Raw genomic sequence first — 15,811 nt, 5'->3', positions numbered from 1 at the left:
AAAATGTAGACTTGTTGGAAACCATGAGATTTATCTATTTATATTATTTTATATATTGTCAATCATCATAATTTTTTTCATAAAATAAACAATGTTTCATGATATCATGTAATCATTCATTATTTTTCCTTCAGCTCAGTCTCTATTTAAGTATTTATAATTTTCATAATATAAATACACAGCCTATGCATATATGTCACATTATAAATGGGCAGTAAATTAGAATATAAAGCTGTTTCAATACTTTGAAACGAGTGCTACTTGCAAGAATAATTTCCACAGTATTCCTGTCCTTAATTTGTGGTATTCTGTTCAACTGGTCAGATTTATTCTTTTATATATATATATATATATATATATATATATATATATATATATATATATATATATATATATATATATATATATATAAGGCCCCTTTAAGTTTTTTTTTTCTATAGTCTACAGAACAAACCATTGTTATACAATTACTTGCCTAAGTATCCTAACCTGCCTAGTTAACCTGATGAACCTAGTTAAGCCTTTAAATGTCACTTTAAGCTGTAAAAATTTCTAGTTGAAAATATATCTTAAAAAATATCTAGTAAAATATGATTTACTGTAATCATGCAAAGAAAAATTAAATCAGTTATTATAAATAAGTTTTTAAAACTTTTAATGTTTAGAAATGTGTTGAAACATTTTACAAAATATAAATTTGTATGGTATTATAATTTTTTTTATATAATAATAATAATAATAATAATAATAATAATAATGGAGTTTGCATTGACTTCATGTGGGTTTCCTCCGGGTGCTCAGGTTTCCCCCACAGTCCAAAGACATGTGGTGCAGGTGAATTGGGTAGGTTAAATTGTCCGTAGTTTATGAGTGTGTGTGCAAATGTGTGTGTGAATGTTTCCCAGAGATGGGTTGCGGCTGGAAGGGCATCCGCTGCGTAAAAACTTTCTGGATAAGTTGGCGGTTCATTCAGCTGTGGCGACCCCGGATTAATAAAGGGACTAAGCCAACAAGAAAATGAATGATGAAGGAATAATAATAATAATAATGATATTTTTATAATATATAATATGTATGAATATAATTTTTACCAAACATTAAGTAATTCATTCATTTATTATCTTTTCGGCTTAGTCCCTTTATTAATTCGGGGTTGCCACAGCGGAATGAACCGCCAACTCATCCAGTACATGTTTCACGCAGCGAATGCCCTTCTAGCGGCAATCCATCACTGGGAAACACATTCATATCCTCTCATTCACACACATACACTACGGACAATTTAACTTACCCAATTCATTTGTACCGCATGTCTTTGGACTTGTGGGGGAAACCAGAGGACCTGGAGGAAACCCAGGGTTGGGTTAGGGTTGGGTGGGAGTAGACGCTAATAAAATACAAAAAATGGAAAATTTAATAAACAATATAATTAATTCTCGTTAACTTCCTGCTGCAACCACATCCGATCTAGCAACAACCTGCTTTTGGCCGCTACCTGCTGAACAGGAGTCAGTTAGCATTTTTATTCTTTATGATTAATGTTTTAGTTGTGTAGAGTTATGTATTTTAGTTATGTCTTTTTATGTAGAATAATTTCACAAAAACAGTTGTTTTTGCAACATTATTTATATTTACTTAGTCTATTTTAAATCTCTGTCCACCCACACTAATATCATAGTTTCAGTAGGCCAATTTAGTAAATATACTGTAAGTTGAATTGTTGCCAATGTTTTACCAATGTGTATAAAAAGAATCTTTAAAATGTCTTAAAAGATATTGAATTTCACTTTCTGGTTTCTGTTTATACCCTGGTTTTAACAACCCCATACTGTGAATCTAAATATTGATCATGCAAGTATTCCTAGAATTCCAAGTAAGTCCTAGAATTGTACTATCAACAACTTACAGTTTCTTTAGAGAACATCAAATTGAAATATCAATGCAATCTGAGTCCCTTTATTAATCAGGGGTTGCCACAGCGAAATGAACAGCCAATTTATTTGTTTACACAGCAGATGCCCTTTCAGCTGTAACCCAGTGCTGGAAAACATCCATACACGCTCATTTACACAAACACTAGGGCCAATTTAGTTTATTCAATTCACCTATACCACATGTGCTTGGACTGTGGAGGAAACCAGAATACCCATAGGTAACCCACACAAACACAGGTAGAACATGAAAACTCCACAAAGAAATGCCAACTGATCCAGCCAGGACTCGAACCAGCGACCTTCTTGCTGTGAGGTGATAGTGCTAACCACTAGGTCACTTTGTCGTCCTCAATCTGAAACACTACAAGCTTAAACCACTATAATGCACATGCTCTTACTGTTTACCGCTGATATAATATAGCGAGGCCTCAGTGTGTTTATACCTCCTCCTCCTCCTCTGGTCTAAAGCGTTTAGTATTCCCCTGTCTGGCTTCTCTTGAGTTCAGAGGCAGTGCAGAGCTCCAGCCGTCTCCTCCCTGGGGCTTTCTCTGGTCTAGAGCTTGCTTGTGCGGGTGGAAGTAAATGGGGCCTGACAGCAGAGTCACTGCTCAGTGCTCAGCCAGCTCTGCATTGGGCCTAATGCGAGACCAGACAGTCACTGTTCCCCGCGCTGCCGCTGACTATATCATAAGTGCGCAAACTGTGGAGTCAGTACTGCAAGACACGTCAATTACAACCATGTCAAGACAGTTACGGGTAAAAAAGTTATAAGTGCATCTTATTATTATGGTGTTTTCATCTTAGTTATGTGTGCTATTGTTTTACACTTCAAAATGGTTTTCTTACTTCAATTTTTTTGTCTTATTTCTAGTCCAAATATTTTAGATATCAAGAATCAAGAAGCATTTTCTAGACAAGCAAAGCAAAATGTATTGTTTAAGAAAATAATATATTAAAATTAGGTAAGCTTTCCTTTTAACAATCAAACTAATCTGCCACGGGGGTAAGCAAAATAAACTTATGTCAAAAGGAAAACTATATTATTTTGCTTACCCCATTGGCAGATTATTTAGCTTGTTTTAAGAAAAACTCAATGTTATTATATCTAAAAACAAGACGTTATATATTTTTTGCTTGGCTAGAAAATGCTTCCTGATTTGGAAAAATATTTGGAAAAGAAACACGACAAAAAATTAATTTAAAGATGAAATCTTCATGAAGATGTCCTAACTAATGTTGAGGTTTGTGCAGCAATTAACATAACGGTATATTTATCTTAAAGTTGAGTTTGCTCTTTAGTTAAAGTTGTAGTTCATCCCAAAAAATATACATTTCCTCAGTTTACTCACCTTAAACTAGTTATAAATCATGAGAAGTGTTTTTTTTTTAACATAAAAGAAGATATTTTGAAGAATGATGGAAACCAGTAACCACTGACATCTATAGAAAAACGAATACCGTGAAAAACAACACAATCTCACAGCAATTTGTAACTTTTTGATTTAGTGGCTAATTCGTATTCACACGTGTGATCTAATTCGCATAATTTAGTACGATTTGCTCATCACCCAATGACTGTTGGGGTTAGGGGTGGGGTGCCATGCCTATTTTTAAAATCGTACATTTTTGTAAACTATCAAACTAAACTACTAAACTGACAAAACGTAAAATACTTACATTTCCTCGTGAGATCAGGTTGAAAAAACAGGTTTGTGACATTAATTGCAAGGTTGAAGAAATGATGAAACAAGGATTTTTAGTTTTGGGAGAACTATCACTTCAAAGGTTAACATAGGTGGAGTCTTAGAGCCACACCTACTCTCTGCATTACATCATCCCCATGGACCATGCAGGTACAGTTTGGTACACTGGTACAGTAGTTTAAAGGGTTCAAGCAAACATTTGAGCCGTTTTAAAAATATGCATATAAAACACTCCAATTTTAAAAGTTTAATCTGGTGTTTAATGTGGCATTTAAAATAGAAATAGAAAGTGATGTAAAACACTTTATGCAGTCTTAAATGAACTTAATGTTTGAATTAGCACTAGCACAGGTTGCATAGCACTGTTACCTAGTTACCTAGTTGGGGATTATGTTCAGTTGCTGCATACAGCAATATCATTTCACAGCCTAGGTACGGCAGCAAAGTTTCTTGATTATTACGACAGAATGAGACTATAGTTCCTAGACATATCAACCTAGGAAATAGCAACCTTTTTACTATTGGTCCTACTACACAATGTAACTACAGAAGATTCAAGCTTTGTTGGTCAGTGGTTCGCAATGGTTCAGTGGTTAGCACTGTTGCCTGTACAGCAAGAAAGTCAGTAGTTCGAGTCCCGGCTGGGTCAGTTGGCATTTCTGTGTGGAGTTTGCATGTTCTTCTCTTGTTTGTGTGGGTTTTCTCTTGGTGCTGCGGTTTCTCACTCAGTCTAAAGCATAGTGTAGGTGAATTGGGTAAGCTAAATTGTCCAAAGTTTATGAGTGTGTGTGAATGAGAGTGTATGGATTGCAGCCGGAAGGGCATCCGCTGCATAAAACATGTGCTGGAATAGTTGGTGGTTCATTCTGCTGTGGCGATCCCTGATAAATCATGGATTAGCCAAAGGAACATACATTTTTGAGCAAAATTTAGTGTCTGAGTGAGAAAAAAACTAACCTAATTTAAACAATGTAGTTGTTGAATGAATTTTGTCGTCACTAAAGTGTACCTTTTTAGACCTATAGTATTGGCCAAGAAAATTTTTTATTAGTGTTTCTTCATACAAATTAAATTATTTAATAACACAATAAATAATTATTACAAAGCATTTACGTTTTCAGTTTTCAAACATATGCATCCATTTTTGTCCTGAATTTTAATTTTGTGCAGTATAGTATGTGTCCGCCTATTGTATCAAAGTATATATGAATGCGTTCATGCACCCTCTGAGGAGAATAGCCTTCACAATGCCACTTCAGAAGTGCTTCTGTGCCACCTTTGCTGTGTAAATTTGACAGTTAGTCCCACTGATTGTAAAAACTAATAATAAAAGCTTCTCTTTTTGACTTAAAGGGGAAGTAAGGATAAGATATTTGTTATTAAAATCAACCCCTACATGCCAGACAAGCTGATCAGCGCTGGAGTGAAGCATATGAAGTTTTGGCACCGAGCAGGTAAGACTATAAAGTGAGTCACTCTTGTGAAGCTTGTGAATACCTAAACGCCATCATCTCACACTTTTTTTGTTCTCAGGTGGAGGATTGATCGGGAAGAAGGGCAGCATGGGAAAAACCGAGACCATGATGTGTGCGGTATACGGCTGGACTGAAGAAATGGTCTTTTCTGGAACCTGCACTGGAGACATCTGCATCTGGAGGGACATGTTCTTGGTGAAGACCGTCAAAGCTCACGACGGGCCTGTTTTCAGCATGCACGCGTTGGAGAAGGTGATAACACATGCAGCTGGAAACAAGAGGAAGTTGCTCCAGAAATGTGATTTTGAATATCTTGTTGTTAAGGGTTTCGTGACTGGTGGAAAGGATGGAATAGTGGCTTTGTGGGACGATACCTTTGAAAGATGCCTCAAAACATATGCCATAAAACGAGCGGTGCTGGCCCCAGGCTCCAAAGGTGCGTTTTTGTTGCTCTATCTCTCTCTCTCTCTCTCTCTCTCTCTCTCTCTCCCCCTCTCACATCTAATTTCCGGTTTGAAGTGGGAGAGGTGTTGCGGTGTTGTTTTTTAACTTTTTCCTTGAGTAATATTGATTTATATATATATATATATATATATATATATATATATATATATATATATATATATATATATATATATATATATATATATATATACATACATATATTGTATTTACTGTAGACGTGAGTTTGAGAGTAAGTTTTGATTAACTTGCTGAGAGTTTTTTGTCCAAGTGGCTAGTAAAGGGACGGCATCGCACGTGGATGTGCGAGTGTCATCTCTGTCACTCCAGCACAGCATTAGATGCATCGTGCAAGCTGCTAGAGTAACCTTATAGAGTAGAGTAATGTTTTGCTGGAAGTAGCTGAACGAGTTGGACATGACAATATCGTTTCAGTGACCAGGATGAATAAGGCAGTGGTAGTATTTTTGATGGAGGAGCAGCTGGTCAATCGGTTGGTAGAAAGCGGAATAGTGGTAAGTGGAGCTTTCATTATCGTTCAACCGTTAGTATTACCAAGACAATGTGGAAGAAACAGGTAAGAATCAGATCGATCACGGGGAGGAAATGTCAGACAATGCTAACGTTGAGAATGAGGTTAGGCCTGCAGTGGAAATATTTGGGTTGACAATAAAAGTTAACAAAGAAATAAAAATGATCCAAGAAAAAGTGTTGGTGGGAAATGCAGGGCAGGTGACAATTACAGGGAATGCCAATGAAGTGATGCTTGTTGACACTGGAGAAACAGTGATTTCATTGCATAGACAAATAAGAATGGAGGACGTGGAAGGAGAGGAAGGAAATGATGATGATGCTTTGTCGGTCATTTCAGATTTGTCAAGTTTATCACAGATGGGTTGTGACGAGTCTTATTCATTAGAAGAAATTTATAAATTCTTGGATGAAACGTTTGGTAGAATAGTTGAGGTAAAAGACTACTTTGCGCATCTAAATAAATTTGAATGGTCTGTTTTGCATTGAATAAAAAGGTTGGAGAAGACAAAAAAACAAGCAAAAATGGTTTAGATTAAGAAAGTTTATAACGAGAATTAGGAAGGGAAAAACTCCTAAAAAAAGGAAATTCAAGTAACCTTGGCTTATAGTAGGATGAGTAAAGCACTATGGGTGATTCTTCTCACTATATATCTATTACCTTTTCTGGAATCCTGTTATAGAGGATGTCAGAGTAGGATCCTTAAACATAAATGGGGGAAGAGATAGGGTTAAAAGAGAAATGGTTTTGGAGGTTATAAAACTAAATGAAGTAAAAGTTAAAGTCTTTTTACAAGAAACACATTCTGATAGTAATGATATTGTTGATTGGTATAGAGGGTGGGAAAGAGAATGTAGTTTAAGTCATGGTACAAATTTTAGTATGGGTGTTGCAATTCTTTTCTCTGAATCACTAGATTTAAATATGACAAAAGAAATAGAAAAAAGTTGAGTTTTATTGTTTCTGGCCGAAATATGAAATATTAAATTCATTTTTGTTAATGTTTATGTCCCAAATATAGGAGCAAATCATGAAATAACATTTAGAAAATTAGATGACTGGAACTGCACAACAAACTTTTTATTGGATAGAAATGGAGAAGAGTCCTATCCAAAGTCTAGTGAATTACTTCTTGACATTGTAAATGGGTTGCATTTAATAAATGTATGGAGTAGTAGAAAAACATTAGTGAAGCAATATACATGGGTAAAGATAGTAGATTGTTTTGTGATGGGAGCTAGATTGGATAGGTTTTATATAAAAAAATCTGATTTTTTTTTTTTAAGTCATTAATGCCAATATTTTTTCAAATGCTTTTTCAGACCATCATTTGGTGACGTTAGATTACAATATAGTAAGCCAAAATTTGAATGGCATTTTAATGTAAAACTATTACAGGATAAAGATTTTTATCATTTTTTTGTGAATTTTGGGAAATTTGGAGGCAAAAGAAGAATGATTTTGAAAATCTAACTCAAGGTTAGGAAGTGGGAAAAGCGCAGATTAAATTTTTTTGTCAACAATTTTCTCACAATGCCACGTTTATTGTGAAAAATAATATAAAGAAATTGGAGAATGAGATCATTGAACTAGAAAAATATTAATTGAGGTTGATGTGATTCTTTTAATGTTTTAAAAAGAAAGAGAACTGAATTGAGGGCAATACAGTGGCGCAGTAGTGCTGTCGCCTCACAGCAAGAAGGTCGCTGGGTCGCAGGTTCGAGCCTCGGCTTGGTCAGTTGGCGTTTCTGTGTGGAGTTTGCATGTTCTCCCTGCGTTCGCATGGGTTTTCTCTGGGTGCTCCGGTGTCCCCCACAGTCCAAAGACATGCGGTATAGGTGAATGGGGTTGGCTAAATTGTCCGTAGTGTATGAGTGTGTGTGTGTGTATGAATGTTTCCCAGAGATGGGTTGCGGCTGGAAGGGCATCCGCTGCGTAAAAATGTGCTGGATAAGTTGCCGGTTCATTTTGCTGTGGCGACCCCGGATTAATAAAGGGACTCAACTGACAAGAAAATGAGTGAGTGAGAACTGAACTGAAGTCACTATTGGAAAAAAAAGAGTTAAAGGAGCACTTGTGGGAGCTATAGGAAATCTTCAATTAAAGAAATGGATGCTCCAATTGCTTATTTTTTTGGACTTGAACGTAAAAGAAGCAAAGCAAAGCAAAGCAAAAAGAAGAAAAAAAATGGAACAATTACTTCAGATCCAGTTGAAATGAGAAGGATTAGTATTGATTTTTATAATGAACTTTTTGGAAAGGTGGACGGTGATGCTGGTTGTACAGACCTGTTGTTAAAAGATCTTCCACAATTAAGACTTGAAGACAAGAACTCATTGGAAGTAATGATTTCTTTTAATGAACTTTCGAAGGCTGTACAACAGCTTGCCACAGGAAAGTCACCAGGACTGGAAGGTTTAGTTTGTTGGAATAATTTAGGTGAAGATTTGTATAAAGTATTTTGTGAATGTTTTAAAAGAGGTTGTTTACCAATTAGTTGTCAGAGGGCTGTGTTATCTCTGCTACCAAAAAGTGGAGATCTTGGTTTGTTAAAGTACAGGGGCCTTATGTATGAACACCGAATCCCATGCATATTCTTTGTACATGGACAAAGATGCGCAAAACCCCTCCCTGCCTCCTCCCTCGTATGAATATGCTAATTACTTTACTTTGGCAAAACCCAACGAAAAAGCAATGGCAAAAGCAAGCAAGAAGAGAAACTTTGAACAGAATGTGATTTGGAGGTGCTGGTTTCGGAGGTAGACCGGAGAAAAACTGTGTTATTTGCAAGTTTGTCTTACGGTATTAACAACAAAAGAGAAAAATAGAGTGGGAAAGTTTAGCTGATGCGGTTAACACAGTTGAGTCTGAACATCGTGGATTTAAAAAAGAAATAGTGCGATGTATAGGTGCAAAATGTTGTAGTAATCTTAACAGTCTGAGTGGCGCAGCACGTAAAATGCACATCAACATGTTATGACACGTTCGAGCATGAACTCGGTTCGAATCCAGCGTCTGATGTGCTCATTCTTTTTTTCCCCCCAGCTACATGTCAGATTTTGCCTACTATTTATCACGAGAAGGACTAGTAGGAATCATTAATAAGTCTGTGCATCATATTTTATTTGCACATTTATTGAATGGAAATGTTTCTGATTCACGTATGCAAATTCTTCTTCAGATGGTGCCTTTATAGAAATAACATTGGGAAAACCAGCGATCGCTGCAAATTGCACTTTAATGTTTGGCTGGTCAACTGTATGGTATGGAAACCTTATATACCTGCAAGATGAACCCGTCTTATACAGCTGCCATTGCACGGCTCAAAGACACTTTGTATAATGTAATTTAACACAACTGCCTTTAGGAGTCGCCAATGGAAATAAAACAGACATGCACAAAAAATGTGCGTATGCCAGGCATAAGGCTGGCGTGGAGCTGCGCACATTCCCACATTCATTTCATCATTAGTAAATCCAAGCGTGAGCGATTCTGAGCGTGAAACCTGGCGTACGCAAAGTTTTTGTGCGTACACAGCGTTGATACATGAGGCCCCTGTTGTCCAGTATCTTAAATGTGTCTAGATTATAAAATATCTAAAGTTTTAGCTTATAGAATAAAGAATGTTTTGCATAGTGTGGTGGAAAAAAACTGGGTGATCTAAGAAGTGGTGGTGGCTGGAGAACAGCAGAGGATTACTCTACTGGCTACTGGCCTTCGATCTCTATGCCTTCTGTCAAAAATCATGGAGGAGGTGTGGACAGTGCTGCCAGGTACATGTAGAGAGGCGCTGTCAAAAGAATTTGATGGGGACTAAAAATTTCCACCTATTACAGTTTCTGCTGTTATTAATTATGGACATGAAGATGCTGGACACTCAATTTTATCATTTGAATATCCTAAGTTGAGTGAGTTTGAAGACATCAAAAAGAAAGATTTATATGTAACGTCTGCAAAAGTCACTCACCAGAACGAGTTAAGAGGAGTGAAGACTTGGAGGTGGTTAGATAAAATTGGGACAAGTTTTAAAGCAAATTGGAGGACTTTGTATAAGCAGCCTGTTGAGAAATGTACTGCAGACTTGAAATGGAGACTAATGTACAGGGCAAAAGCTAAAAACAGGCACGTGGCACACCTTAATCCAGTGGTTGGAAAAGAGTGTTTGTTTTTTGGGGTGGATGAAACAATTAGTCATTTGTTTTTGGATTGTTTCAGGTTGGAGGGACTGTTTGTTGAATTTGGAGAATGTTTTTCTCATCAATATTTTATTAGTGGTCCAAAATATAATTTTTCTGAAGGAGGAAAAAATGTTTATTGAATTTCATATTAGGGTCAGCTAAGTTGGCAATATGGAAAACCAGAAAAAATAAAAGGTTGGGTACAGGTCCAATAAATGCCGAAATGGTCACAAAAGGGGTGATAAATGCTAGAATAAAGATTGAATTTAAAAAATATAAATTAGTACAGTATATTGCACATTTTTTCCTGAAATTTGGTCAGTAGGAGGAGTTCTTTGTACCACTGATGAAACTGAAAGGTAGATTTTGAGATTTTAGGAGATAAAATGTCTGATACTTCATTATCTGATTGTTCATTATCATAATTGTAAGAACAATGGTTTAATAAAGGTATTGTTAAGCCTCCCTCTCACTCTCTCTCTCTCTCTCTCTCTCTCTCTCTCGTGCGCATGTGTGTGCGTCTGTGGAGCGGGTGAAGCGTGACTGTGAGAGCGACTGTGTTTTTTCCCAACTTTCACGGTTAGTTTATTGCTTAATTTACTTTGGAATATTGTGTTGAGTTTTTTTTAGCTTCTTTTTGGCCATTATGGCCGCGGTAAAGGAAAGTGGAGGGTTAGAGCAACTAACTAGACGGCATGGAATCAAAGTGCCGGTCGGAGTTGATTGTTCTGTGGAAGAATGTAGCCTTGCGGTCGGACAAATAGTTGGATGTGAAAGCATAAGATCTGCTTCTAGAATGAATCATGCGATGGTTCTTTTTTTGGATTCAATAGATAAGGTGAACAAGGTTGTAGAACAAGGCATTGTAGTGAAAGACGCACATACAATGGTTTTTCCTCTGATAAATCCGGCGAGGAAAGTTATGTTGTCAAATGTTCCGCCTTTCATAAAAGACGACGTTTTAGAACGAGAATTGTTGCGATATGGACAAATTGTTTCAGCAATTAAAAAGATCCCGGTAGGATGCAAATCACCACTGTTGAAACACGTTGTTTCGTTTAAACGACAGGTGTTTATGGTGTTGAAGCAAGGACACGAAGAGCTGAATCTCTCATTCAAATTTACGATCGATGGGTTTGATTATGTAATCTTCGTTACAACTGAAACAATGAAGTGCTTCAACTGCAACAAAGAAGGGCATTTACACAGATTTTGCCCAGAGAAAGAAAAAGAAAAAGAGACAAATACAATTCAGACTCAAAATAACAATGCTTCGGTAGCAGAAATCAATGTAAATGAGAACGAACAAGATGAAAGTGAAGTAGCGATAAATGCTGCACAACCCAATGCAACAGAGACGAACAATGACATTAGGGAAACAACAGTAGGCACAAAAGACGCTGATGTTGTTCTAGAACAAGAATTAATGGAAATTACAGAACCTAATCTTGAATTGCTAAACACTAAGCGTAAGGCAATAAAAAGTGCACATAATGAAAAAAATCCAAAAAAGAGTAACATCAAAGAACAAATAGAAATCAAAGATATGACTAATGCAGGTGCTTGCAGTGAGATGGAATATTCATCGGAATCTGATAGTGAAAAAGAAATCTCTACACAAACAATGTTGAAATTAAGAGAGGAAGAGAAGTATGATTTGGACAAATTTCGTAGGTTTCTACAAGTAACAAAAGGAAAAAGAAATGTGGTAGTAGAAGATTTCTTTCCAAATCTAGCTAATTTTATTGAATCTGCAAGAGACGTGATGAAAATTGTGGGTGGAGATGGACTTGTTGAGACTGAAATATATCGTCTTAGGAAATTAGTTCAAAAGACAAAAGCACAAATGAAAAAAGATGATTTGGAAGGATCACAATAATAAGCAAAATTATGTAGTGAGTTTTATCTTAATAGCCATTTCTCTCTTGATTATGGCTGAGTTTAAGATTTCCTCACTAAATTTAAATGGAGCACGAGATATAAAAAAGAGAGCTTCTTTTTTTGAACTAATTAAATTAAAAAATATTGACATTTCATTTGTCCAAGAAACTCATTCATGTATTAATAATGAGGTTGATTGGCATAAAGAATGGGATGGCACTATTATAATGAGTCATAAAAGCTCTACCAGTGCTGGTGTGGCCATTCTTTTTTCAAGATCATTTTCACCTTTGTCTTATGAAGTGGAGGAAATTGTAGTTGGTAGGTTAATTAAAGTTACTGCAAGATATGAAGGAAAAAAAATTATCTTCATTAATGTATACGCTCCTGTTATTGCAAGAGAAAGAATGATTTTTTTAGAAAAATTAATTGATACTTTAGAAGGATGTAACTCTGAAGAATTTCTTTTTTTAGCTGGAGATTTTAATTGCACAACAAATAATTTAGACCGAAATCACGTTGAACCACATATGGCTTCAAGAAATAAGTTAATAAGTATTGTTGAAGCCTTTGATTTAGCAGATGTGTGGCGTGAGAAACATAGAGATTTTAGACAATATTCTTGGACCCATTACAGAGAAAATTATATCTCTATGGCTAGAATTGATAGAATTTACTGTTATAAACATCATTTACAGATTTTTAAATCATGTGCTATCTCTCCAGTTAGTTTCTCAGATCATGGTTTAGTATGTGGAGTGGTTTTTATAAATTCAATTAAAATAAAAAGTGCATACTGGCATTTAAATGTTTCCTTACTAAATGATAATTTTTTTAAGAAAAGTTTTATGCATTTTTGGAATAACTGGAAAATTAATATAAAGAATTTTGAATCAATTCAGCAATGGTGGGATGTGGGGAAAATTAATATTCAACAATTTTGTAAACAATATACTCTTAATACTTCCAGAAATACTGCTAAATTAATAGAAGAAGTCGAATATGATATAATAAAACTTCAAGTGTTAAGTGATTCAACTCGAGATCAAACCCTTTTACAATCTATCAAAAAGAAAAAAGATTTTTTAGGAGAACTTCTTGGAATTAAAGGACAAGGATCACTTATAAGGTCACGGTTTCAAAATTTTAATGAGATGGACACATCAACCAGTTTTTTTTTTAGTCTTGAAAAAAAAAACGGACAAAGTAGAATAATTCATTCATTGTTAGATAATAATGGAAAGGTTTTGACAGAGCCTGCTGAAATACGGAAGAGAGCGATTGATTTTTATTCAGATTTATATGCTTCTGAGTATCAAGAAAATCTAAATATTACACAAAAGTTTTTTGAAGGTCTTTCAGAAGTACCAGCTGAAATAAATGCTGCACTTGAACAACCATTGAACTTATTTGAACTACATTCAGCCGTGATGAGTATGGCCAGTGGTAAGGCTCCAGGAATTGACGGAATCCCTATAGAATTTTATAAAACCTTTTGGAGTATTATAGGTTCAGATATGTTGGCAGTTTTTAATGAAAGTTTTATTAAAGAGCAACTCCCTTTGAGCTGCAGAAGAGCAGTGTTGACTTTGTTACCAAAAAAAGGGGATTTGAGAGATATTGCAAATTGGAGACCTGTTGCTTTGTTATGCGCTGACAATAAAGCTCTGTCTAAAACCTTAGCAAATAGATTAAAGAATGCAATGAATTATATAATACATAGTGATCAGTCCTATTGTGTTCCGGGTAGGTCGATTTTTGATAACATACATTTTATAAGAGATTTAATTCATACTTCTAAATTATTTGGTTTTAATTTTGGCCTTTTTTCAATGGATCAAGAGAAGGCTTTTGATCGAGTTGAACACGAATATTTATGGAGAACAATGGAAGCTTTTAATTTTTCTTCTGTTTTTTTAAATAGGATTAAAGTTCTTTATGGAGGTATTCAGAGTATGTTGAAGGTCAATGGTGGCTTAAGTGCACCGTTTAATGTAAATAGGGGAATAAGACAAGGGTGCTCCTTATCAGGAATGTTATATACTTTAGCCATTGAGCCTTTATTGAATAGATTACGTAGTGAATTGATAGGGTTAAATATTGATGATAATTTTAAACCTGTGTGTACTTCTGCTTATGCAGATGATGTCCTTGTTATCATTAAAAGTCAAAACGATGTTGAGAAAACAACCTTAATAGTAAATGAATTTGGTAAAATTTCATCTGCCAAAGTTAATTGGAAAAAGAGTTCAGGTCTGATAGTAGGAGATTGGAGAGATGAAAAACCTATGTTACCAGGTGGTCTAAACTGGGTTAGTGAAGGGTTTAAATATTTGGGTGTTTTTTTAGGGAATGATTCTATAGAGGAAAAAAATTGGAATGGGATTGAAGAAATGGTTGATGGAAAATTGAAAAAATGGAAATGGCTTCACTCATGTCTATCATATAGAGGTAGAGCTTTGATTATTAATAATTTGGTAGCCTCTATATTGTGGCATAAATTAGCAGTTTTAGAACCTCCAGCTGATTTATTAATAAAAATTCAGAGAAAGCTTGTTAATTTCTTTTGGAATAAATTGCATTGGATACCACAGAATATTTTATATTTATCAAAAGAACTAGGAGGTCAAGGTTTGGTTCACTTGACAAGCAGAAAAGCTGCTTTTAGGATACAATTTGTGCAAAAGTTTTTATATGGAAAATTGGAAGTTCCATGGCGAGTGTTAACTGAAAATATCTTAAAACAGTTTGGAAATTTGGGATTAAAACAAACAATTTTTCTTTTGGATACCAATGTTTTAAATGTGAGAGGTTTTTTTCCCTTTTATTGCAGTGTTTTCAAAGCTTGGGGTGTTGTAGAAAGAAAAAAAATGTGTACAAAAAATTCCTCCTTGTTCTGGTTATTAGAAGAACCAATTGTGCATGGATCACGAATTGTTTTAAAAAAAGATGATTTTGTTGGACTAAACGATATCTTCATCAAAACTGGAGTTTTAAAAGTGAAGGATTTGTCAATGTTAGCAGGTCCAAATCTAAATAATGTGAAAACAGTGGCACAAAGACTTGACATTCATTCTCTAAGGAAAGTTGGACAAATTCTAACAGTTTTTCGGGACTCTTTATCAGAAGAAGAAAAGTTAAAACTTAAAAACTGGATGAATGGAAGCGAATTGCCTGAATGCACTGACTTTTTTCCCGACATATGCGTAAGACCAAAAATGGAGGAAGAGGACTTTGAACTTTTATACTGGATTTTTAAAAATGACGTTCGTTTCACTGTTTTTAATTCTGTTGGTGGAAAATGTATTTATTCATTCTGTGTTAAAGTGTTAAACAAAGGAAAACTAAAAAATAAGATTGACACACCCTGGAGAAAATTTTTGAAAGTTAAAGATGAAATAATGCCAGTATGGGAAGCAATTTATAAGCCACCATTGACAAAACGGGTTGGAGATATTCAATGGAGAATACTCCATGGTATTATTCCTGTAAATGCTTTTGTGTCTATTTTAAACTCTGATGTTACAGATTTATGTCCTTTTTGTAATTGTAGAGAGACAATTTTTCATTGTTTTCTTAAATGTGAACGATTATTTTTATTATTTGAGTTTTTAAAGGAATTGTTTGAATTGTATGGAGAAATTTT

The 15,811-nt window shown here is 35.1% G+C and overlaps 1 protein-coding gene across 7 annotated transcripts in view; it reads left to right on the top strand.

The window, feature by feature from the left end:
• Positions 1 to 15,811, top strand: part of eml5 (EMAP like 5) — a 247,950-nt gene that overhangs the window by 135,437 nt on the left and 96,702 nt on the right. For all 7 annotated transcript variants that reach the window (XR_012392979.1, XR_012392978.1, XM_068214625.1 and 4 more), the window contains 3 exons: positions 4,991 to 5,091; positions 5,171 to 5,364; positions 5,437 to 5,548. Coding sequence is in view for 5 of the 7 variants with exons in the window: in XM_068214625.1 (XP_068070726.1) it covers positions 4,991 to 5,091; positions 5,171 to 5,364; positions 5,437 to 5,548 (407 nt within the window). In the remaining 2 variants the exon portion in view is untranslated. The remainder of the gene's footprint in view (positions 1 to 4,990; positions 5,092 to 5,170; positions 5,365 to 5,436; positions 5,549 to 15,811) is intronic.

Source organism: Danio rerio, chromosome 17, assembly GCF_049306965.1.
Source record: "Danio rerio strain Tuebingen ecotype United States chromosome 17, GRCz12tu, whole genome shotgun sequence".
Taxonomy (NCBI): Eukaryota; Metazoa; Chordata; class Actinopteri; order Cypriniformes; family Danionidae; genus Danio; species Danio rerio.
This window is presented reverse-complemented; position numbering and strand designations above follow the sequence as displayed.